At 37.7% G+C, this 24724-nt stretch overlaps 1 protein-coding gene across 21 annotated transcripts in view; it reads left to right on the top strand.

Annotated features, from left to right (window-relative positions):
• COL25A1 (collagen type XXV alpha 1 chain) overlaps nt 1–24724 on the top strand; it is a 469048-nt gene that overhangs the window by 335905 nt on the left and 108419 nt on the right. For 20 of the 21 annotated variants that reach the window (XR_002123213.1, XR_002123212.1, XM_019636067.1 and 17 more), the window contains 3 exons: nt 10293–10364; nt 11106–11213; nt 13847–13882. Coding sequence is in view for 19 of the 21 variants with exons in the window: in XM_019636067.1 (XP_019491612.1) it covers nt 10293–10364; nt 11106–11213; nt 13847–13882 (216 nt within the window). In the remaining 2 variants the exon portion in view is untranslated. Of the gene's footprint in view, nt 1–9469; nt 9530–10292; nt 10365–11105; nt 11214–13846; nt 13883–24724 lie in introns of all 21 variants that reach the window. The other variant, XM_019636062.1, reaches the window with a different exon arrangement.

Genomic DNA, 24724 nt, shown 5'->3' with positions numbered 1-24724 from the left:
ACTGATGGACACCTAGATTGCTTCCATAACTTGACTATTATCTGTCTGGTCCTTATAGTCATTTGAATTTAGTCCATATGCAAAGGTGACATCAAATATAAAGCTAATAATAGGGCACGAAACATGTCCTATATTGTCCCATATGGAAACATGCAAATTTCAGGTATGCTTTCAAGCCACAGACTATTTTAGGTTTGTATAAATGAACAAACCCTGGAAAAACACTAAATATTTAGGATGTGAACCAACAGAGGATACAGTATTAGAGAATAAAACCAGCTAACTCCAGTGGTGGAAGTTACCTAGAATAGTAGTACTCCAAATAACACTGCTTTCCGGTAAACTCTTCCTAGCACTGCATTATCTTAATGTTGCTCAGGTCATTTTAGAAGAGTTCCACTATTGCAGAGGGCTATCAAGCATTTGTTGTGGGTTCACATTTATTTATGGGGGAGGGTGAATTTCAGAGGTGGAGTAGGAAATACAAGGATAACTGTGCACCCGTTACAGCTGGCTCTTTTACAGGCTGGCTTCCAGCCATCTACCTCTTCTCCTGGAAGAAGAAAAGAGGCTGCCATCCAGGGAGCATGTCCAGGGAATTTTAGAGTCAAGTCAATCTAGTATCATACAAAGGAAGTTTAGCAAATACCCATGAAGCCAGATACTAAACAGAGTTTCTAGGGAACAACAGGACACTTTTGCTTTCTGTCCCAGAATGAAGAATGTAAAAAAGTTGAATTTTTCTCATAGGCTACTGGACAAATGCCTATTTTCCCTTCAGTATAAGGTGCCCTGTCAGCTAATGAATCTCCTATTTTCTGGCACTGTTCTTTCCTGACCCTGCTGTGCCTGCTCTCCCAGAGGTAGACTCTTTCCTTTCAGAAAATGGATAGGGTATATTCACATTGAGGTGAGCCCCTGACCTGGCAACCTCAGCTGGAAAGCACCCTTGGTTTTATAGAAGAGTAGATTGTATTGTACACTGTCATGATACTGTACCATCTTAGAGGGAAGATTCCTTGAGAATTAAAAGACTATTAGTTTCAGCTCCATAATTCAGATTGTATTTCAAATGCATTTGCATAAAATTCAGATGGGGTGGAATTACTTTTGCACTATTTGTGTTTTTAAAGGGAGAGTTTTAAGCAAATTATTATGCACTGTTTGGTAATCAAATTGACCTTCTAAACAAGACTTCTGGAGGTTGTTGTTTTTTTAACTTCCTAAACAAACAAAATTTTTACAGGTCTTTTTTTGCATTTACTTGCAAAACATATATGCTAATGATAATGTGCTTATTCATTAAACTAGTTAATTAAAAGATGTGTACTATATAAAAATTGATCAGGATAGCACTGATTAAAAATTAAATTGAAATTATAAAGGTAAATTTATCTTTAATTACTACAAACTGGTGTAAATAATAATGTATAATTCAGATTACCATGTATTTAGACAAGGCATTTGCTAGACTAGCTTATATTAACAAGTTTTACTGTTCAAAACTTAAATAACTGCCTTACCTTCAAAACTCACTACTCTTTCTATAATCTTTAATTCTGTTAAAGGGATCTTTCTTGTCAAGTGTGAAACAAGCTCACAATCCTTTCTTGAAACCCTCTGAGTCAAATACATTTCAGAATGTAGTTTTTAGGCCTTAGAAAGTTGATACCGTTCAAACACTGAGTATTGTCTAACACCCTTAGAGAGCAAAAGGCCCATGTAATCAAACCACCAATGTCTGCAGTGAGACAAATGCATGTTCACACTAAGAAAGATTATTAGTTACTGTAGATGGCCTCAGATCTCTTCAAATATGTGCCACAAATGAGTTCTCCGAAAACTTTAGTTTAAACTTATGAAGACATATTTTATTTGGGGGGGGGGGATTTGGGATTTGGGAATTATAGATAAGGAATAGAGAACTATATCTTGATTTTAAATTTATTCTTCATAATTTTGTCAGAGCTGTCTTCCTCAGACCTCCTCTTGGCATGGCACCTTCATTGCGTAAAAATCTTCGTAGCTTCCCACTACTTCCCCCTTTAAGACTTCCCACATCTCTATCCTTTTCCAAGCTCTTCCCTAAAAAGTGTGTGCTTCAACCCCAATCAAACTCAACTTGCCAGCAACCCCAGAGTGTACCTTCCACATCTTTGCTCACTGCCCTTCAGACTGCAGTACCTTCCAACAGGCCCCCAGTCCACAACCCTCTTCAGATACTGTCATCCTAGTCATCGTGCCTCTGTTGTCTCAAATCCCACCTTTACAGGAGCCTTACTCCCTTCCCCAGTCAGAATGTGCTTAAATAGAACACTGCCTGCTCTTCTAATTACAGCACTAATGCAGTATATTTTCCATTTGAATTGGTAATCATGTGCTAGCCTCCCCAGCCAACCAGATTTAACCCCCTGCAGCTCCTTTCAGTGTACTTGGTGTAGAGCATGTATTTGCAAGACGCTGGTTACATGAAGGGATGAATGTGTTGGTGAATGTCTCTCTTGATCCCATGGATCTGACCACCCACAGGAATCCTACACCCCCATAGTCACTGCCATTGCTCTTATCCTAACCTTCCCCAAACAGAGAACAGGAACGAGATCTTAAGGGAGTACCTAGAACAAGACAGAATCTTTGTGTTCCAAGTGCAGGTTTAGTATTCCTTTGGAAAAGGAAAATATATTTTCTCTTTGGGTGCAGTATTCAACTTGATGATACTGTCAGGAAGGAAAGGTGTCAGTGCCCGTGCCAATGGCCAGGCACCAAGGGCCTATAGGACTCCTCTGTTCTGTAGGTCTCAACTTAAACATCACTTCCTTGGAGAAGTCCTCCCTGACTGGCCAGCCTGAGTTAGGTCCCCTTTCTGTGCATTCGTAGCTTTTATTTGGTTAATAGTCATCATATTCACGTTGGGGGTATGCGTCTCAATCCAGAAACTCAGATCAGTAAGAAATGGGACTTGATTTTCTATACAAATTTGATTTCTGAATCCGAGCCTCCATTCTTCTGAGTTGACCAAAAAAATAACAGTCTTCTTGGGATCTCCATACTTGCCTCTTCCATTAGGACTGTTTCACACTTCTGGGGTTTTATAGTATCGAGATCTGGGGGTGAGAATTGAGAGGCCCTGGTCTTCGGTTATCAGTCCACACAGTTTGCTGCTGAGAAGGCAGCATGGCTTGACTGGCCTGCATGGCCCTTTGGATAGAGTGTGTCGCTGCTGCATCTTGGGGCGTAGGAACCTCTGCTGTCTGTGCCACCCCTCAGATAAGGGAATCTTTTCCAAGGCCTCCTGTGTTCCTGTGCATCTAGACATGTCCCATAGCCATTTCTTTTTTGAGGTATTGTTGCCTTCCTGGAAGTGCTGGAGGAAGCAGGGCTAAGGCCCCTTCTGCTCTTGGGGACCACGGGTTTCCTTCGACTCTTCCAATTTGGGGGTGTATCTTCCTAGATAGTCTTGATTTCCAGAAATCTCCTCTTTCTAAAGCAATAACAGATGGCCAACTAACAGCCTGACGGAGGGGCAAAGGAAATAGAAAAAATTAAGAGAAAAAGAGCATAGATAAAAACATCAAAAGAGATCTCAGCCACATTGGTAGTTGCTTGTTTGATGTGTGCCCTCTTTAGTTATACTCTGAGCTCCATGGAGCCTGGGATAAAGCTTTCTAATCCCAGTGTCCAAGTACTGCCTTCTTTATAGCAGGATCCTATTAAATTCTTCTTGAATAAATGAATGAATAAATGAGAATGAAATCCAGAAACGGGATTTATGGAAAGTATAAAGCTAAGAGGACAGACTCTGGGGAAGATGGTCTGGGTGTGAATCCTGGCTCCCTTGCTTGCAGTTAGGTGGGCAAAACCCTTAACCTCATGCCTCAAATTCCTCATCTGTCAGATGCTTGTTGTAAGAATTAAGAGTTAATGTTTATAAAGCTCTTAGACTAATACCTGGCACATACTATGTATCACATGAATGTTGACCACTATCATTACCATCATGCTCATTATTTATTATCTTATTACTAAGAAACCCTCAGACAGGACTCTTCTCTTAATGTCCTAACTGAGAGAACAGCTCTGATCCAACGATGGCAAATTTTGCTTTTGCATGATCTCCCTCCCTGACTTCTATACTGTTTTATTTTTCTCCCATGTATCCTGTGTCTACACTACTCTGGTTCCCACAGGACCATGCTTCTTCAGAAATCTGACCTCTTTTTATCTCCTGTTACCCTTTGTTAGCTGTATGTCCCTAGGAAACGCTGCAACCTGGAATCACTTATTAGATCATATATGACAGCTAGAGCCTTTCTCAGTAGGTGTGTTTAAGCAGTTTTGCTTTATACTTCACACTTGCCAGTTTTGCAGTTTATCTGCCATCTTTCTGCTTATTCACAGATCTTTTGCAGTTTGTCTTTACTTAGCATTTTAGTAGCTATAGTATAGTTAATCACATTTGTCAGTGTAAAGATTTTTTCTTTCTCTTCTAAATAATTTGTAAATTCATATTTATCGTTTATATATAAAAAGATAATTCCTGCAGTGACTAGCGTTAACATTTATGACAGCATACAATAATAGAACAGAACTGAGAGTATCTATAAAAAAGAAAGGTTAACATTTTTAGTCAATATTGCACAATTCAATGACAGAAAGCTAGTTCTTTCCATCATTAGTACTTCCATAAGGCAATTTTTTTAGTCAGTTATAAATTCTGATTTTCATTGGCCCAAATGTTCATATTATGGTTTTTCAAAGAATTTCTTTTGCTAGTTAGAGCTTCATATAGTTAATTTTTCTACTCATATTATACCATATTCTGCAATAGAGAATGGTTTATTAACAAATTTCTTTCTCTTAATTTCTTTTCTTTCCTTATTTAGCCTTCTAACAGTTCCTGCTGTTAAACTAAAGTTATTCTTTTACCTAAATATTTTTGTATTCTATTATAATATTTTCCCATCTGGTCTCTCTTAGCTAGAAATCATTTTATCAACTTGTAGGAATATTTATCTTTATTTATGCTGCATGCATAGCCACTGTAATAGTTGTTTTGTATTGCATGATACATTTTGGGCAAAGAGAATCATGATAGTATTTACATTATGGAAAACCCCAGGGATTCTCATTTCTCAACATAACACATATTTTTTTCTTCCAATATGATTTGCTATTATGGCCCCTTAACCACCTTTATAATTAAAATAATTGTTTTTCTTCCATAGCTCTACACCCTGAGGTCTACATAATCCCCGTGCTTATTAGTGAACACTAACTGTCAATGACATTGGCCACTGTTAGCTTATTCTTACTATGGGTCATTTATGTACATTTGTACAGCACAGTTAACGGTGCAGTGAACAGTGAAGTCAAGTATGCATGTCTATCATTGTGAGTCATTTGCCTGTGTAGGAGAGAGTTAGCATTCCTCCTGCTTCTACAACCACTTTATAGTAATCCTCTTTGTAATTGCCTCTTCCTCTGCTCAGCCCTTAAACCGAAGTCTTTCCAAATGTTCTTTCCTGGGTATGTCCTGTCTGCAGCCTCCCTACATGACTTCACACAGCCCTATGACTCCCGATTCCCACCTGTCACCTGACTATTTTATGTGCATATCCAACCTCTGCCTTGAGGCTGTCCACAGACACCTTGAATTCTGCAAATTCCTAACTGAATTCATTATTTGTAACCACCTACCTGCCCAAAAACCCAGTTTCTTCTACTGTTGACCCTCTAGACCAAGGACCATTCTCCGTTCCTTTTTCTCCCTATGCTCTCAACCAAGCAACAAATCCTGCAAATTCTGCCTCTTTCATATCACTTGAAACTATTGGTTTGTCTCTCCCTTAGTTCTAGGACACAGTCCCTTTACTAGATTATGACAATATTTTCCTAAATAGTCTCTCAGTGTTCAGTTTTCCTTTCGCTGTGCCAACCCCCATGCCCTCATTTACCCGGCTGGGGAAGCCTTCTATGGCTCCTCAAACCGCGTGTTAGGGGCATGTGTTACTTCCTTGGTAGCCCCTTTACTCCTCCATTATAACAACTGTCACTCTGTATGATTACTGCCTGCTTACTTTCCCCCATTCTCCCACTAGACGTTACACCCTGTGAGCTTGGGGTCTCACTCACCATTCAATCCCCAGGACCTAATACAGTGAATGCTGTACAGAAGGCACTCAATAAATACTGGTCAATTTTGAAGCTTTCTAATATTTTAACTATAAATAAAGCAGAAAGAATTTATAAACACATAAATTACATGATGATAACGTCTGGAATTAGAACTCCTGAATTAACTTTCTGGCTCTATCATTGCCTTACTGAATACTTTTGACAATACACAAAATTTTCTCACTATAGTGTAATCCTATAACACAACACTCATTATTACCGTGTACATGATAAACATGACTATGGCATCTTGAATTGATGGCTTCTAAGTAGTGAGAAACATTTCTTATGAATTATTTATTTGTTCTGCATCCCTCTAGGGTAGGCTTGCATCTTTCCTTCTAGAAGTTAATGAGGGGAGATAAAGCTCCTCCTTAAATGCTATCAAAGCCCTGGTCCTGAGCTGACGACCTACTTCACAGCATGTCAGGAAGCTTCATGAAGCAGCCTGCATCTTTATGCTCTCGGGAAGAAAATGGGTTGTATAAGGTAGTCTGTACCCTTGTAAATGCCATTTCTTAAGAATTCAAGATATTTGGGGGGGGGAAATTTGTACAAATTATTTCAGTATTTCAGCTTATTCCTGGACTCTTTCTCCATGTTTTTCTGGAGACACATTTTTTTTTCCACACCCACCCGAACCATCTGTGTACCAGGCAAGCTTTCCGAGATGTAAAACCAAGTAAAATATGTGAATTCCATTTTTTCAGAAAGAGCTATGACTAATGATACTGTGGGAAAATGGTGTAGTTAATGAAAAGGTATACTTTCTGTGTGAACGGCCAGGGAAGCCTAGAAGTTATGGCTGCACAATGCCATGACCTACTGATAAGATTCAGCACCAGTGCTTTGCAGACTTACCCTCCAGAGGCCACCTGCAGGACGCAGAGTCAGCTCAGTGTCCGTGTGTGACCTGGAGATAACCACCAATGAGAACAGGTTCTCGACCACCATCAAACAGTCAAGTTTTTGACAATGTGTGCAAATTTTGCATTCTACCCCAAATTATGTCCATGTCTGCTTTATAGAAAAATGTTTAAAATTATTTACCATTAATTAAAATTGACTCTTAGAAAAAGGTACAATGTTTATTATTGTCTTTAAATACTCCCAGGACACTGGCATATACCCTTCAAGCATTACCCCAATTTGAAAAGCACAGGGTCCCAGGACATTGTAGCCCAGGCCCTGGGAATTTTGTTAGAATTTAAGAGCATTCTTCCACATGTCCCCTTTTTGTCTTGCTATATGTAAATTCCTAAAGTCCTTTTGCTTACATCACTAATGAAATCTTTGAAAGGTAACTCTAAGCACCTAATTGGTAGCATGTCCACAGTTTAGATGATTGAGGAATATAAAATCAGCTTCATCAGACATTTTCTGTTTGAGGAAAAGGATCTGTTGGAGGTGAGAAATAGCTATCTACTTCCTTTTTAGATCTGGTTAATGCTGAAAACCAAACTAAGAAGTTCTAAAACTTAATGCTTTTTTAGTTTTGAACATTTAGTAAATATGATCAAAGAGCAAGCTGATCATGCTCAGATATAAGTACAAGAAGTGATTTATTTATACACACAGAAAGTATTCAAATTTCAAAACATTTGGAAGGCCTACCATGTGTGCTGTTAAAAGGTTTTTTATTTTAAATGATTTTTGTTAGACAATCCCGTTTAAAGTGACACTATGATTTATCGCCACTAATCAAGATTCTGATCCCTCATAGGCTTCTTGTTTGTATCTGTTTTTGTTCTTTGTTACATAAATATGAGGTTTATATATAAAATTCTGACTGTGTAATATAGGGCTAATGAGTCACAGATGGAACGATGCTGGCACATTACCATCTAATAATGTTTTAAACTCATATTCTATAGTAAAACAAAAGCAAATTGTACACATCTGTTTTCCAACTTGTACCATTTCTGAATTTGTGTCGAGTCCATGCTTAAAGGACTTTTACTTAGGGTGAAGAAAAAGAGGATACAGGTCACCTTGAAACTACCCAGCTACTTAATAACCTTATCAGAAAGGATTTGGCAAAAGAAATTCTATTTCCTCTGCTTTGCTTCCTGAGAAGGCTCAGCTCTAAAGAATGAGAATCAAAGGCATTAGAGCTGAAGTGATGTCTCACCTGGCAAACATAATTTTATTGGCTTTCTTAAAAAGAAAAAAAATATCCTTCATAAGGGGAAAATAAGGGAGAAAATATACCCAAACTAGTAAAATGAAAAAAACAAAAATTTTCTGGCGTTGCCTAAAAATATCCTCAAAATAGACTTAGGTGGGAAGAGGAGAATACAGTGAGGAGGTGAGAATGGAGAAAGGCAGCCTGCAGACACTTGAGGAAACGTATTGCTGTGGTTGTTGTTTGTTTTATTTGTATGTTAAACATGTTCTGTGTGAAAAAAAATGGAATAAAAGATTCCAATATCACATGTTGTTGGAAAAGAACTAGAACAAAGGCAAAATTTCTCTCTTAGACCTACCCAATTCATAACACCTATGAGGATGAGTTCATACAGTTAGTGAAGTACAAGACTGAAAAACATCTCTCCTCCCCCCCCATTCTCCTTGGTTAAGGAATTCAAAACCACTTTTCTGCTTCAAGGGGTGTGTGAACTGTCAAGTTCTTTTGGAAAAGTTACGTGACAGAAGTAATTACCACAGAGTGTGACCATAACTCCCTCTGACATGAAATACGCATGTTATAAGAGACAGATTTTCATCTACCACCTCTGCAGGAATTCCTGAAACAGGAAAAATCCTGAGAATCATCATATGATTGGAGAAGAGAAATTTTGATATGTGGGTGGTAAGACTATATTTTGTGAAGCGTACTGCATTAATTCTGAGGAATACTCCTGATCTGACTGCAAATTTCTGCCCATGGGTGTCCAAAAAAGAATTAATACACATATTGTATGTCCTGAGTTATAGAGTCAGCAGAATATCAATAGAGGGAAATTGCAGTGTTTTTTTCATAACAGCATCTATAATTATCTCCGTTTTGTACTAACACTTGGTACATAAGATTCCAGATATGTTAAGACTGTGTCCATGGATCTTATTGTACATGCCACAAGAAGCAGTTGCAAGTTCTCAGTCCGACCATTCCCTTTAAGAAATGGTTCATTTGCGACTTTGTGTGTCTGATTTTATTAATGGTGTGTCAAACGAGGCAAGACTTAGAGCTGGGACTGGGTGGTGTTAGGTACATGCTTGTTTTTGTTTGTCCACCAGTGAAATGTCTGTGTGACGTTTTGTGTCGTGTTTTGGTGCTGTGCCATGTCCATAGGGTCTGCCAGGCTTCCCCACAGTTGCTGCTCTGCACAGTAATCAGATCCTCACCGTCAAGGTTTGTGGTTGTCACCCATACCTGCTCAGTCAGAGCCCGCAATCAGCATAAGAGTGAGCAAGAACAGCTATACTGGCTTGCCGAGTCCCCTGTTCCCTTTAATCACACACATCAAGGTATTGGGTCCTAGGGACCTCACATACATTAATGAGGTCAAATACATATTAAGAAGGAGAATCTCAAGCTTGTAGGAGAGGGGAATATTGAAGTCGAGCAAGGACAGTGAAGTGAGGCAGACACGACTCTCTAGGACTGTGCCACGCCTCGATGGTTTAATTGGCATTCATTGCAAAGCTCTGTGATATGTCAGTTAAGTAATCCTAAATACTCTGGACTTCGGCATCAATAAAATGGCAGTTGCGTTCATGCCACATTATGCTGGTTGACAAGTCTGACGGATATTGAACTGGCGCTTTGTCTATGGACTTTCTGCTCAGAGTGCTGAATGCAGGTGACTGGCGCTTACCTGCTCCTTTAATATACTACGTTAGAAAGGCCCAACACCCATAGCAAAATGCTGGGATACAAAAAAAAAAATCATTTTTAACTAAAAATCTGGTCTCACCATCCTGTTTCAGGGTTATATTTCTTTCAAGGAGAGCCAGAAGGTCTGATGTCAGACACAAGTGCCAGTTCTGTTTTATTTAATAGTCGTTATAAGTCTAATGTGTGTATCTCTATTTCTTTCTTGGGGCCTTCTGATGTCTATTCTTCAACTCTCTCATCTCTGAACTTCAACCTTTGACCTCACCTGACTGATCAGATGGTGTTTCCTAAAATCAATCATGGGTTTCTCTCTGCTGATCAGCAGCTCATTAAACGCCGCCTGATTAAGGTAGTGCTTATTCTTGCTCAAGTCTGGGTTCTTCTTTGCATTCAGTTATTACTCTGTATACTGTTGCTTTGCCATTTATCTCTCGTGGGTGGGGTGGGGGTGGGAGGATATTTTTTTGGAAATACCTTAGAACAAAATTATGTTTAATGAGCTGCATTTGTTTGAAACGTATATGAAAGTACCAAAATAAAAAAGATATAGAGAGCCTAATTAAGTTCTTTCTTAATTAAAAAAAGAAAGACAGCTTAAGATATATCCGGTAATAGACCCAGTTCCTAAGGTCTCTCGCTTTGGTAATGTGTGCATTATTATACAGCATGACAAGAGCTTTATATGCTTAATTTTATAGGTTATGAAAAAGTAAACACATTTGTCCAACTTCAAATGCAGTCATTTTATTAAACAAGGTAGATATAACTGATGCAGCATTGTCATGAATAAAGTTATGCAAAAGTTTTGTCCCAGCTCTGAATATAGTGATAATAGACACACCACATCCGAGCTGAGAGTGCTGGTTCCTGAGCTGCTTTGATTTTAATAACTCCACTCTGCTCACCCAGCATGAATATTTATTTGATCCCTGCTGGCAGGCAAATTGCCTGTAGGCTTCATGTTTCTGGTTGCTCTGATTCTTTCATAGTATAAATGTGGATTAGATAATATAAATTTAAAGTATTGAAAAGAAGACCTGAGTCTTTATCTTTCCTAGTCATGGTTGGTCTGTCCCCTTCTCCACTGTAGGGTGACCAAGGACAGGCTGGGCCTCCAGGTCCCCCAGGCCCTCCAGGCCCAAGAGGACCTCCTGGGGACACAGGAAAAGATGGCCCCCGTGGAATGCCAGGAGTGCCCGTGAGTTGCTTTTTGGATCAGTTGTTCTCACAAGTTTTGTTTTGTTTTAAGGGCTGAGAGGATTGGGATGGAATGGGGTTGGGAGGAGCTGTAGGGTTAGGGGGTTGAGTGAGTGGAGTATGTTGAGGGAAGTGGGGTGCTAGGAAAGTCCCCAAGCCGAGAGGGTACTACCAGTAGGATTCTGCTTTACTACTCAATCCACGGGGAATCCACAAAAACTACAGAGAGAGACCTGGCGACAGCAACTAAGCTGGTTTTCAGGTAAGCCTCCAGAAATCTGTGATTGGAGATGTCCGATGTCACTTGTGTCCTCACTACCATAGAGTACCTCCATGCCTTTGGTTTAAATGGGACACTAGCTTGAAAAACTAGCTGGGGGATTAATAACATTTCCCAAAGGATCAATGGAAGAGATAATAAAGAGATAATAAATCCCATAGGATTTATGGAAAGTAAAGAAGTTAAATCCTTCTAATAGTCAATCCCTTGTAAATAACTTGACCAAAAAAGAATTGCTAATAAAACAGTAAAACATCAGTGGGTATTGTTTGAATATCTTTTGTCCTTTGTATGTGGAGCTTATTAATAGAAATGATTTAAAAGTGATCTCCATTACCCCAATAAATTTCATAAAAAATAAAAGCTATCTCAATACTTAGATCTAACTACTAAGTTACTATACTTAGCTATTAAGATTAATCAAGTGTCAGTAATGTAGTGGTACAGACACTGGATAAATGGTTTGGTTTGATAGGCACAACCCAGAAATTTAAAGAACTACATGGAAAAGGTGAAAACATTTTACACTTATGTTATGAAATTAGGATATGAAATTCAGGTTTATTGATGAATTAAATTGATTAATGTATTGCTTTAACTTAAAATATTTTCATTAGTGTTTTCATAGTGTAAAAGTAGTAATGAAAATATCCATAGAGTAGAAAATTTTGAAAATAAAGACAACCAAAAATGAAAAAAAAATACAGCCACAGTCATTAATGTTTTGGTATATTTTATTTTTATATTCATGCATTGTATAGTTTTTTCAAAGAACGATTCACTTTGTAAAAATATAGGGTACTTTAAAACTTTTCTGAGGCAACCTTCTCTAAGCCCCATTTCTCTTTCTGAAAGCTGCTGTTAGTTGTCATATGAAATGAGAAATTAACTTGGAACATATGATTTGCTGGTTGTTGGGACTGTTTTCACTGAACCATCAGAGATAGTGGTTTCATTCTAAAATGTCTCCCTTTTCTTGGGATGATATCCCAAACGATAGAGAAAGCCGCAGCTTTAGGGATATTTAAAGCTCTCCAGTTGATTGCTGGTTGCCAACAAAGATACAATGAGTGTCTCTTCAAATCAGAAGAATAGTTAAAACCATTTTGATCATACAGAATGAGTCAGATCATGGGGTATTGTATGCTCTGCAGAAAATTCAAGATATAAATTGCTTCCAAGAAACAAGGTAAAGTTAAGGAATGACAAACTGTAAACCATCCAAATATTATGTCATCCTCTAAATGAATGTAGTCTATTCATCTAAGTAAGAAATGGAGCTTTTTATACAAAGGTATGAGTATTTTTTTAATTCCACAAACACAATTTGAACTGGATTTATGGTCCCAGAGTTAGTTTTTATATACTATCATAACCACTGGAAAAAGATTTTATAAAAACTGAGAAGTACTTATTTTTAAAGTCCAGCAACATCTATGTACAGAGGGTGCCAAAAAAATGTACACACATTTTAAGAAAGAAAAAAACTGCATTAAAACTCTAATAATATATACTGATAACAAAAGATGAATACAAGTCATGTTTGACTTTTGCGATTACAAGACGTGCTCAAAGTGGTTACCATCAGTGTAATTTTAATAAAGTTTTTTTCCTTTCGTAAAATGTGTATACACTTTTTTGGCACCTTCTGTATATTGGCATTATAAGCATGGTTTTTCCAAAAAATACATGTAACCAATGACTGTAATTATAATAGTATAATAAAACATGATATGGAATTCTGTATAAATCTGAATATTAGAAAGTTATGATAGTGGTATGATATGGCAGAAAATTCTATTTTACTATATGCTATTAATTTTAACAAAGCATGTTACCTTCAGTCCTCATTGATTGAAGATAACCCAAATTCAAAATCAATCCCTGCTCCTCTTTTTATTTAATTCCTGCACTAAGAACAATTGTCTCTCTGCCCTATATATAGAAGTTCTGAGTCCTCCTTTAAAGGATCCTGTCATTATCTTGTGTTATTATAAACAGGACATAATAAATGAGATATTACTGTAATTATAATTAAATATTTTTCTGGGACCATTTATTGACTTGCAATATAATTTCTCCTATTAATTTTATTTAGAATGCATTCTGGCATAATCTTAAATCTTTAACCTGGACTCATTTTATTAAACACTAAAATGTTTATAAAATGCATTTGAAGAAAGAATATTGGCTCTTTTTTGTATTGCATTGTGTTTGCATTCCTCAATTTAGCCTGAGAAGTATATTTGACATTCATGCATCCTAGTCGGTCTTGTGCAAAAGAAACAAAAAAAGATAGAAAAAAATGTTTAATGTTCATAGCATTAATAAAATTATCATTATTCTTTTTTAAGGGTGAACCAGGGAAACCAGGAGAACAAGGCTTCATGGCAAGTATCTCAATTTATCTTTTTTGTTAAATCCTATAAATTTCCTTAAAATTTCTATAAAAAATAATGGAAGTCCAACAGGTTATTCAAAGCTATGGTCAAGATTATATGTAACAAATGTATCTGTCATATGTCCTCTAACAAAAAGGGTGAAAATTAGTAAAAGTTAAAAAGTAGTATGGCTTCGTATATGGTAAAGGTCACAAGACAAACACAGAACTAACCCAAGAGAAAAAGAGAAGGAGGCTTGGGATGGGAGGAGTGACAGAGAGACTCTTAGGAAGGTCACAGGAGAGAATTTTCTTTATGCAGCTCTGCTTTAAGGGAGATTAAATTCAGGGATATGCTCAGTAGCTTAAATAAAATGTTTTCAAAGGCATCAGGTGTGGCTAACTGTGAATTAGTGTAGTAAAGCTTCCCCAGTGATTCAAGGCATTTTTCTTTTGTTGAAGGGCTCTACCCAGATAGAAACAGTTGTGCCTACCCGATCCCTGTCATTAGAAAAGATCATGAGACGATGCCACATGGAATCGCTCGTACACATGCAGGTCCCAGTTTCTCATGACTGTTTATGTTTTGTCAGTGAGAGAAGTTGGGGCAGCTCGCTGAATCCTGACGAGTAGAGGCCCTCTACCCTGTCTCTCGCTGTCTCTCTTCCCTGTCACTAACTAGGGCTGCCTTTCTCACCTATTTCATGACATGAAGTATTAGAAAACACAGGGTGACACTCTAGTAATCCAAATTCCACAGGACAGCTAGGTCTCATACTCACCCTGGATGCAGTGATCACAATAAGCTTGATCATGTCTATTCTACATAATGTGTCACATGTAGCACGCAGGTGTTCAGGGCAAAAACTTCATTAAAAAAAAAATAGTTCAGTCCTAGTGAAACTGATGCACAGGAACACGACAGTTGGTTAAGAATTAAAACAAATGTGTGGATGGGTTAAAGGTCAAAGTCTTCTTCCTGCACAGGATGCCTTCAACAACCCTCCTGGGGAGAGACTCGCTGAGTTGTAATCCTAGCTGTAGTAGAGCTGCCTTTGAAATGTTACTGGTGAAGTGAGAGCACCCTCGGACCCAATTTGACCCTTCACCTAGCAATTCTCTGTTCCTGACCTATAATATCAAGATAGGTATTTGGTAATATCAATAGATAATTGGGAGTGGGGGGAGTACTATAGTGGATTCTTTCTAAAGAGAATAAAATGAAACAACAACAAAAAAGACCATATGTAAAAATTAAACAAAACATCTGTCATCAGTGGTAACTTTGCATACAAGAGCAGCATTAGCTGTCAGGGTTATAGGGTCGCAGGGGTGAAGGATTCTTGGAAAACTACAATATAAATTTTGAAATTGCTTTAGGCAATTGAATGCACCTGTGATTTCTATCCTGGATAATGGTCAAAACATATTCCTCTCAGACATTCTTACATTGAAGGCTACTTGGGACTCTTAGGAGCCCTTGTTTATTCCCACATATGCACGTCTGACTCAGATTTTTATTATTACCATTGGCTTTCTACCCTGATGCCCAATGCAGCGTCCCAATATACACAGTGCCAAAATGCAAATGGATATTTTTTAAACCACAATTTTATATCCCTTAAATTCATATATTCTCTCTAGAATATACTGTGTTAATGACAACTTAATCCCGTTTCCCTATAATTCCTACCTTAATATCATTAAATACAAATGTTGCACCTAGTCTTAAATGAATTATGTTATTATCTTAATGTGCTCCAAATTCCCACTTCTTATAGCAACTTTTGAGGTGAAGATGATCCTCGGTATTTTCTCTATAAACTTTTTCTTCTGTCTTTAAACTCTTCAAATTTAGTTCATATTCTCATTTTTAAAATACAACTAAGAAACTTAATTGAAATCACAAATTAAGTTCAAAGGATATGTGTCATGTAGTGATCTAACATGCATTGTACTGTTTTTAAAACTGTAAAACCCCTTTTTGAAAGAAAACCTATATATATAAGGAGAAGTAGGCAAATCATAAATCTACATCTCAATCAATTTTCACAGTGACAATGTAACTAAAATCCAGGTCAAGACATAGGATGTTATCATATCCCAGAAACCCCCTTAACCCTCTAAGAACCACCCCCTCTTATCAAAGCTAACCACTATTCTGACTTCTGCCACCATAGATTAATTTCACCTGCATTTGAATTTTACATTAATAGACTCATGCAGTATGTACACTTTTGTGTCTGGCTTCTTTCGTTCAACATTATATTTGTGAGATCATCCACCTCTGTTTTAATAGCCTTCACAGCTGGTTAAAAAAAAAATTAGGAGGAAGAACCTTACTTCCTTGGCTACCCTGTTAAAACTACATCACTCAAACAGCAGTGAATGAATGAATAGTCTGTCTGACCTTGGGCAAGTCACTTAACCTCTCACTTTCTCATCTGTAAAGAAAGGATAATAATACCCTCTCTGCCTCCCTTATAAGGTTGCCAAAGACAAATACAATAAATTAGGGGAAGCACTTTAAAATATGTAACAAAGAACTATATGAGTATGTTATTATTATTATCACTCAATTGTTCCCTCTAGAGTAAATTACAGGTGAGCATGGATTTATATAACAGATGTATTCCTGTAAAGTTCTGTATGAATCAGATTTTCATAAATCAACATATCTTAAATGTGCTGGGGAATTTTGCTATTTAAAGCAATCCTATTCAGAGCCTTTTTGTAAAGTAATATAATCCCCTAATTCTTCTTCCCAGCAAACTGAATTTTTAGATCTTATATTTGCTTAAAGTGAAAGATATCTATGATTTAAAAAGCTATCATTTTTAAAAACCACTATTTATGTTTGTTAAGTTAAATAGCACCTGTATATATTAACCAATCTCAAAGAGAAAAGAGGAGACTGGAAATATAATAGTAGTTTTCATTAGGAGAAAAATTTCCTTAGAAAGTTTCTTTTTTCTTTTCAGTAGTGTATGTGTGTGTGTGCGCGCGTGCGTGTGTGTATTGACTCAAAGTCTGGTAAGGAGAAAACTACATTATACTATAAGTAGTTCTGGCGTCAAAACTACTTCAGGGTGTATGACTATATAGTCTGTGATCATTTTTCCTGATCTATAACATGTGGGCAAATTCCTATTTTACCTATCTCTCTGGGTTATGATGAGAAGTAAGGGAAGTCATAATAATATGAAAATGCTTTACGAACTACAAAGAGTTCATAAATGAGAAGTACTGCAGCTAAAACAAAACTCTTGGTGACACAACTTGGCATACAGAAAGACCACTCTATGAAACGTAAGGGATGAGAACGTAGTGGTTGAGGCCATCAATGAAATTACAGTGTGTCAGATACTACGATGATAGTGCAACTAATCCCTTTTTGCCCTGTTTCTAGTCGTTTTTAACCTTCTCCTGTATATCACATCATCTTACATTATTAATTTTTCATAACACATCTTTCTAACACTCCCTACATTTGTTGATTTGTGTGTGGAGGAGTGTTTGCTGACATGGGGGTCTTGAGAGTCACTGGAGAATTCTTAAAAATTGAAAATGTCCCTGTTGATGAAATGAAAAAAAATAGGAACGATCTAAAATTAGCCCTTACAAAACTGTTTATGAGTGTGTCAGGTGGGGAATTCGTTTTCCTAATCCAGGATATACATTTTATATTGCAAATATAACCATCTGAAGACTAACAGCATCTCTGATAGAATAAAGAAGGCGTGCTGCTCAAACAGTTCCACATTTATTTAATCCTGCTGTGCATCTATTCTGTAAACATGACCTTTGGGTTTTCTAAGAAGTTGGGGGTGAGATTTTAAAAGGCAGAAATCTTGAGCTAAAATAAATTGGACTCCATCTACTTAAGGAGAGAACTGCTCTAGCTCATAAAACTAGACCCAAGCATCAAAGTAAGGACTGACCACAATTGGAAATGCTAAAATTCTGAGCCCTAGCATGAGTGATCTTTATTTTTCAGTTCTTCAGGTATTTAAATACTTGTTAAAATAGTATTTTTGAAGGTATCTTCCTTTTGGTATTCTCCCTATTTGTTTTTTTGACAAATGTAATAGTTCTCAAAAGCATAAAAGATGGATGGTATATACACACACACACACACCCCAACTAGTCCCAGTTACCTGGAAATTATTTTTTGATACAAAATGTGTGTATCCAAGGTTTCAAAGACCAAACTACTGTTTCTACTCTGAAACTCGTTCTTCATTCCTCTCTGTCGTTCCCCCCCCCCCCCCCCCAAATAGATGCAAACTCCTTAGCATATACATTCTGAATTATAAGAGTATTTAAAGTGTCATTCACTGGGTCCTGATGTTGTGTGAGAGTTCAAAACCCAGAAAAATTTTGCTGCTATTGTTCCTTAAAGTGAAATTTGGCCTGTGTCAAAGAGATCACAGATATTTTCAGCTTATTTTAACTTTGCCTGCAAGCACAATTAATACATTTGGATCAAGTGAACACATATGGCGCTTTTTAGTTAGTTAATAACATAAGCATAACTAAGTGCTTCAATAAGGTACAATAAAATTGAATTACCAATACCTGAAGATTTACTTGCAATACATTCAGTTGTAATGCGCTGCTACCCCTGAGATCTGATAAGACGCATCATTTTACTTGTGCTCTGCCAGCTATCTTGATCAGCAGGATGGCAGACATCAAAGACAGCAGCAGGCATGCTTCTCTTCCTCATTTTAATCTGCAGAGAAGGCAAAGCCTCAAACCTTCAAATCACAAATAACAAAAATGACCGGAATCATCTTAGCATATTTAGTTATTCGACTAGATCTTCACAATAAAACCTTGTTTGGTTAAACTATGTGTGCTTGAATTGTGCATACTGCCTGCTGGGATGGCTTAGCAACCATTATAATACTTTATTATCCTCACTTAATCTGATTGTCCATGAAATACATGTAAATGCCACACCAAGAGAGCCCTTCCCATCTCCTTGGTGCTTTTGTCCAGAGCCTGTGATGCTTGGTTTTCCAAATGGACCAAGCGAAAGCAGACAAATAATGCTTTCTCCCTCTAGTGCTATCCCCCTCTCCCTTCCAGGCGCCCAGCCCCAGGGAACTCACTCTGGGTGGATTCCTGTATACATGAACTTCCATAGAGGTGTCTAAAGCTCACTTTAGCATGGTAACAGACAGGAATATTTGACTTTGCTTTGAAAGTAGGTTTGGTCTCCTAGAAAGAAAAAGTCGACTTTTGGGAGAACATTTTCAATAGTAATTTAAGATCACATCAAATAACGTATGAAAAGATAGTCTAAAAGGCTGAAGAGATGACTGTCTGTGTTCTTCTCTATTTCATTTTGTTTTTCTTAACCTCTAGACTGTAAACCAGCTCTAGTTTTAATATCTTGTACAGTTCCAATTAAAGGTCTAATATACTCTACCATAATGGACAAATTACATTATCTAGGCCTTAGATTCTTCATCTCTAAAAAATGGTGAGCCTAAATGATATTTTAGTCCACTTCCAGCTCTGAAGTCCTGTCATCCTACTATGTTTTCATTATTAATGCACAGACACATATTAATAGTCATTTATCTATGTTATATATGCACACCTATATATTTAGTAAATAATTAGATACAGTGATAAGTCATAGTTTACATTTTAATAAAAGAAAGCCTTAAAATTTTCTCATTTCAACCCATAATCAACTTCTCTAGTTATCATTTCTTTTAACTTTATAATCCAACCTACTGTAGCTAAACTGATGCAAAATATGTCTTCTTGTATGAGGATATTAATGAAATTATACTTAATCTCTTTTACCAAATTCTCACACCTTATCATTAGATTAAGAAAAAGCTTCAAACTAAAGTTGGGTCCATGTAAGGCCTGTGCCTTACATGTGCAGATTAAAGGTAAATGTACAAATTGTAGGGCAAGAGTATAAATGGAAGCCCTTATACAATATGTCTAAATATTGAAAAGGTATAAACCAAACGAATAAACTAGTAAGTATGTTCTAGCCTCTAACCTTCATGGATATACCCTCAGGATGACTTGGAAAGCTCAAGTGCAGAATTGTTGCCTTCCTTGGAGATCCAACCCAGGATGTGGCAGTGATGCTGGCTGAGGGGGGCTGTAACACAGCCCTCGCCCCTGGCCCCGGCCTGCTCCTTCTCTCTCCCACTCCTCCCTCCATCCCTCCACTTGATGAGACCCTAGCTCTCACATGTAGACATTGTGGGGTGCTCACAGGATCACACTCCATCCACACGCCTCAAAATACCCACCTCTTTGCGCCGTCCTCCAGTGTATTCTTGTACACGCCAGTGGTGCGGCTCACCTTCGGAAGAACAGACCTGAGAAAGCAGGAACTCACGGCCTTTGAAAGGTGCTCCAGTCATGGGGGCAGAGAACTCCAGGGTTCCTAGGAGCCACAGCACAATCTAAGGTCAGGGGTCAGCCTGACCCCTGTGGAAGAGTGAACCAGAAAAGAGCACTCTGAAGTGTGGGCCCCAAGGTAAGAGCCTTCCTGCCCAGGCCTAAGGGCAGTACAGAGTCCCCATGTCTGCGCTGGCCACCTCCTTCGGGAAAACTTCACACACACTCACTCACAAACATACACACTCCCCCAAACTAGGTTAGAAGCTGTCTTCTCCTTCACAGCATTTATCACATCATATAGTAATTGTGCGTGGTACTTATTGTGTTCAATAAACTGAATGACTAAATGATCTCAATCCGTGAATCAGTAAGTCAGGTATTGATACAAAGGAATCAGAGTTATATATTTCTCCCAAGCAATGTCATTGTACTCCAGGAGTAGGATTAGGCAGGATAAATCAACAGAATTCCTCTAAAACTGCTAATTCTCCTGAATCTTCTTACACTCATTCATGTGTTATAGATTATTTCGAGTACATGTGTGTTCATGAATATGCATGGTGTAACTAAAAATCTGATTTTCATGAGGACAGTAGTATATATCAACTATGTGGCTACTTTTCTAATGTAAAAGACAGAAGAAACCTTAGCAATGATCTAGTTTATCATTTCGCAGGTAAAGAAACAGCTCCAGAGTGAATAAATAATTTGACCAAGATCACAAAGTAGCCAGTGGCAGAACTAGACGAGAGTCCTATTCACCTGATTGCAGTCTTATGCGCTTTACAGTCTAGTTCTGCTAGATCTGCACTTTCCAATACAGTAGCCACTAGCCTCATGTGGCTATTTACATTTAAATTAAGTTCAATAAAATGTAAAATTCAGTTCCTAATGATTATACTAGCCACATTTCAAGTGTTCAGTAGCCACATGTGGCTAATGGCTACCGTACTTGGATAGAGCAATCTTGGGCCTTTCCATCATTCCAGAAAGTTCTGTCTGACAGTGCTGACCTAGACAGAAAACAGATCTGAATAGTAAACGAGTATATATTATACTCCTAAATTTAAGTCCTCCTTCTGCTGATCATGGGATATTTAAATTTTAGCAGCTAGTGTTTCTCAACATTGTTGATTTAAAATAGGAAAAGCACTTATAACTGAATAGAAACACTTTTTACTGAGTGTAGTGGAGGGTGATAGGCCTTCGTGAACCATAAATTTGCTTCCTTTATGTTACACTAGGGAAGTATGCTTAATCACAGAGGGCAGAGGAAGCCTGTTAATTTTTCTTTCTTTCCGGGTCATTTCCATCTTGAGTTTAGCAATGAGAAACAATTTATTAAATATTTAGAAGGGATGGAGTAAGCTAATTTCAGCCCCGGGTATCTGGTGAGAGGTGATAGTCTCCGTTTGGGGACTTACCCAGAACATGGATTCTCAAATACCTAGATCTGTCTTTAATCTGCTGGTGGTAGTTAATGCTCAATATTTAGTCTTGGGTCCTGGTTTTGTCAAGTGATGAGAAAAATGTATTCTTTAATTTCCTGAGCTTTAAGAGACCTCCCTTACAGAGGTCACAGCTTCATGATTTTGTGAAACACCAATAAATGAGTCATCCTGGTTTAATATTTCCCCCCGAAAAGTCAACACATGAGGTAGAGAAGTCAGAAATAATTTATTTTAAAAAAATAATTACTTCATTTACTTTTTTGCATCAAATATTTATGAATTGATGTCATGACACCCCATTTTATTGACAGGATCTAAATGAGACCTGTTTTAGAGGAACTTCTTTAAATAATAGAAATTATAGAGTGCTATTATTGAACCCCAAATCCCAGATACTTACACAGAAACAACTGCCTCCAAACTGGAAACTCCTTCCAGGGAGGTAGGCATGATAGTTTGAGCAGCAAAATAATGGAGGAAATCCAATAAATGGAATTTAATAATTTCAATATTCATGAATTCATTGCTTCAATTTAATCAGTAATTATTTATTTGCTAGGCACTGACCTAGGTGCTGAGGATAGAAACTATATGGCCTGAGGAATTTGCTGCCTAGCCAAGTATATTTTATAAATATGTAAATATATTAAAATACAGCCAGTTAAAATGTGCTCAAGAAACACAGAGGATCAAAACAAACTCTGTCTGGGTGCATTGGGAAAGGCTCACAAAGGAAGTGAGTTATGACCGCTAAGCCTAGAAGAATGATTAAGAACTTCACATGAAGACTAATAGGAGACTGCTTGGGAAAATACGAATGATTAAGTGGGACGGAAGACAGAGTCCATGAAAGACTCAAAACAAGCGATGAGGCTCTCCCATGTCAGCACTTGCCTGCTCCTTTCTTGTTTATGCTGCGTTCCTTCATACCCAGCTCAACTAAATCATTCATTGGCCTTTACGCTGAAAACATTTCAGCATGCTCTCTTATATTCTAAACATTTCCCAGTAGTTTCTAGTTTGGCACTTCCACACACTTAAGCTATGAAATCTGAATCTTGTAAAATATCGCTTGAATTATACTCCAGACATACATATAATCATGGCTAGAGTTTATGTTTCTTGACCTTCCGTCCTCAAACATCCAAGTAGAACATGGAATTTGACAGAAGCACATCTTAAGTGGACCTTGTTTAAGACAAATTTCCATTATTTACTTCAAATTTCCTCTTACTCTTTATGAACTAAATTTATAGATTTTCTCATCTTGTGATGCATTTGGACCAGGTTAATATCCTTCAAAAAGTTATAAATTAAGTCTGCTGCACCAAACCCTTGAGAGAGTCTGATACGAACATTTTATGACTCTATAAGTTAGATTATACGTGTTATATCGTTCTTCCCTATGGAACCAGATTTTTAAAACTATTTTCTTCATTTTATTATATTAAGTCATGGAAAATTTCTTAACTCGAAAAGGAAATTATTGTAAATGGCTCACTAGTTTGGGGCTTTTATCCTTCCCTTCACAGGTGGACCACTGCTTTTTTCTTCCCTGTGTCTTTTATTACAGAAGCTGGTTATATAGTCTTGTATCTAGAAATGACCAGCAGCTTTCAGAGTGTCAACTTTTACTGTTAGCCATCAGGGACGAAACAGGAACTGTGTTCACCCCTTGCTCACACAGAACATCATTTCCTAATAGCAGGCAACCAGAACCTGCCTTCAAACACCTCCCGAGAGGCACCCTAAAGCACACATCATTCAGAAACTCTGCATCCTGTTTAAATAATTAATACCTCAATCAAATTTGTGCTAACATTGTTAGTGTCAGAAAAATTCATTAATTTCTCCCATTCCATAACCTAGCAAACAAAGGCTTTTTTAAATTAATTTTTTTTATGTTTACAAACTGAAAAGTGCAATAAATGCATAATGGTTGCAGAAACATCCATGTCTTACCTGCTTACGTTGAAGGTTAAGTTGGGTTGATAATTCCACCTGCTGTCTGCGTGATGGCTTTCTGAAGCACATTAGAGACCTTAGATCTACATCCGCACCCAGGACACTATGAGTGTTAATGAGATCATGTAACTAAGATGGTCTTTGCTTTGCTTTTTTTAAGCTGAGCCATCCTGCCACCTGTTGGCAGCCCAGTGGCTGCTCAGCTCGGGCCAGGAATCGAACCACTGTTGCTCAGAACTCAAACTCTTGAGTGAGTTCTTAACCAACTGAGCCACTCAGCCGGCCCTGCTTTGCTTTTTTAGTATGGAAGCCATGAACTGAATTCCTCCACTCACTGTTTCACTTAGAGGTGATCTACAGGCTGTTAGACTAGGCCATAGTGTTAGAAAGACTCTGGTGAACACAGGGTGAAAAATCTTGTCATTCCTAGCTTGAGACACTATTGTCAAGGTATAAGGAAAAACTTGATTTACTTTATGCATTCATTCATTCATTTTTATAATTTTAATGCTATTTAAAGTAAACACCATTGTGCTTATAATCACCTACAAGGCCATACAAATATGGTCTCTCTTCCCTATCCATATCCCCATCTTTTGCTCCCACCTATGGCCTCCCTGGTTTTCTTTGAACACACTGAGCATGCGCCCACCTCTTGGCCTTTGACCTTGCTGTTTCCTTGTGTAGGATGCTCTTCCCCCTCTATATGCCTGTACTCTGCCTGACCTCTTTCAGAGCTCCATCCAGTTGTCACTTTATCACTGAGGCCTTCACTGAGCCCCCAGTTTAAAGACTCCTGCATCTACATCTCCCAATCCCAGTGCCCCTATTTGCTTTAACACTTACCACCCACACAACTTGATATTTTACTTGCTTATTTGTTTACTGTCTTTCTCTATTCACTAGAATATGAAGACCAGGAGGGCATGCATTTTTTGTTTAGTTTGTTCACTGCTGTATCCCCAGTGCCTAGAACATTGCCTGACACTCTGGGCATTCGAAAACTATTAAATGGATGAGTTAATAAATGAACTCAAAAGGATTCACTGAAC

This window comes from Hipposideros armiger, unplaced genomic scaffold (assembly GCF_001890085.2).
Source record: "Hipposideros armiger isolate ML-2016 unplaced genomic scaffold, ASM189008v1 scaffold_26, whole genome shotgun sequence".
NCBI lineage: Eukaryota > Metazoa > Chordata > Mammalia > Chiroptera > Hipposideridae > Hipposideros > Hipposideros armiger.
The sequence above is the reverse complement of the archived record's forward strand: the minus strand, read 5'-3'. Positions and strand labels throughout refer to the sequence as shown.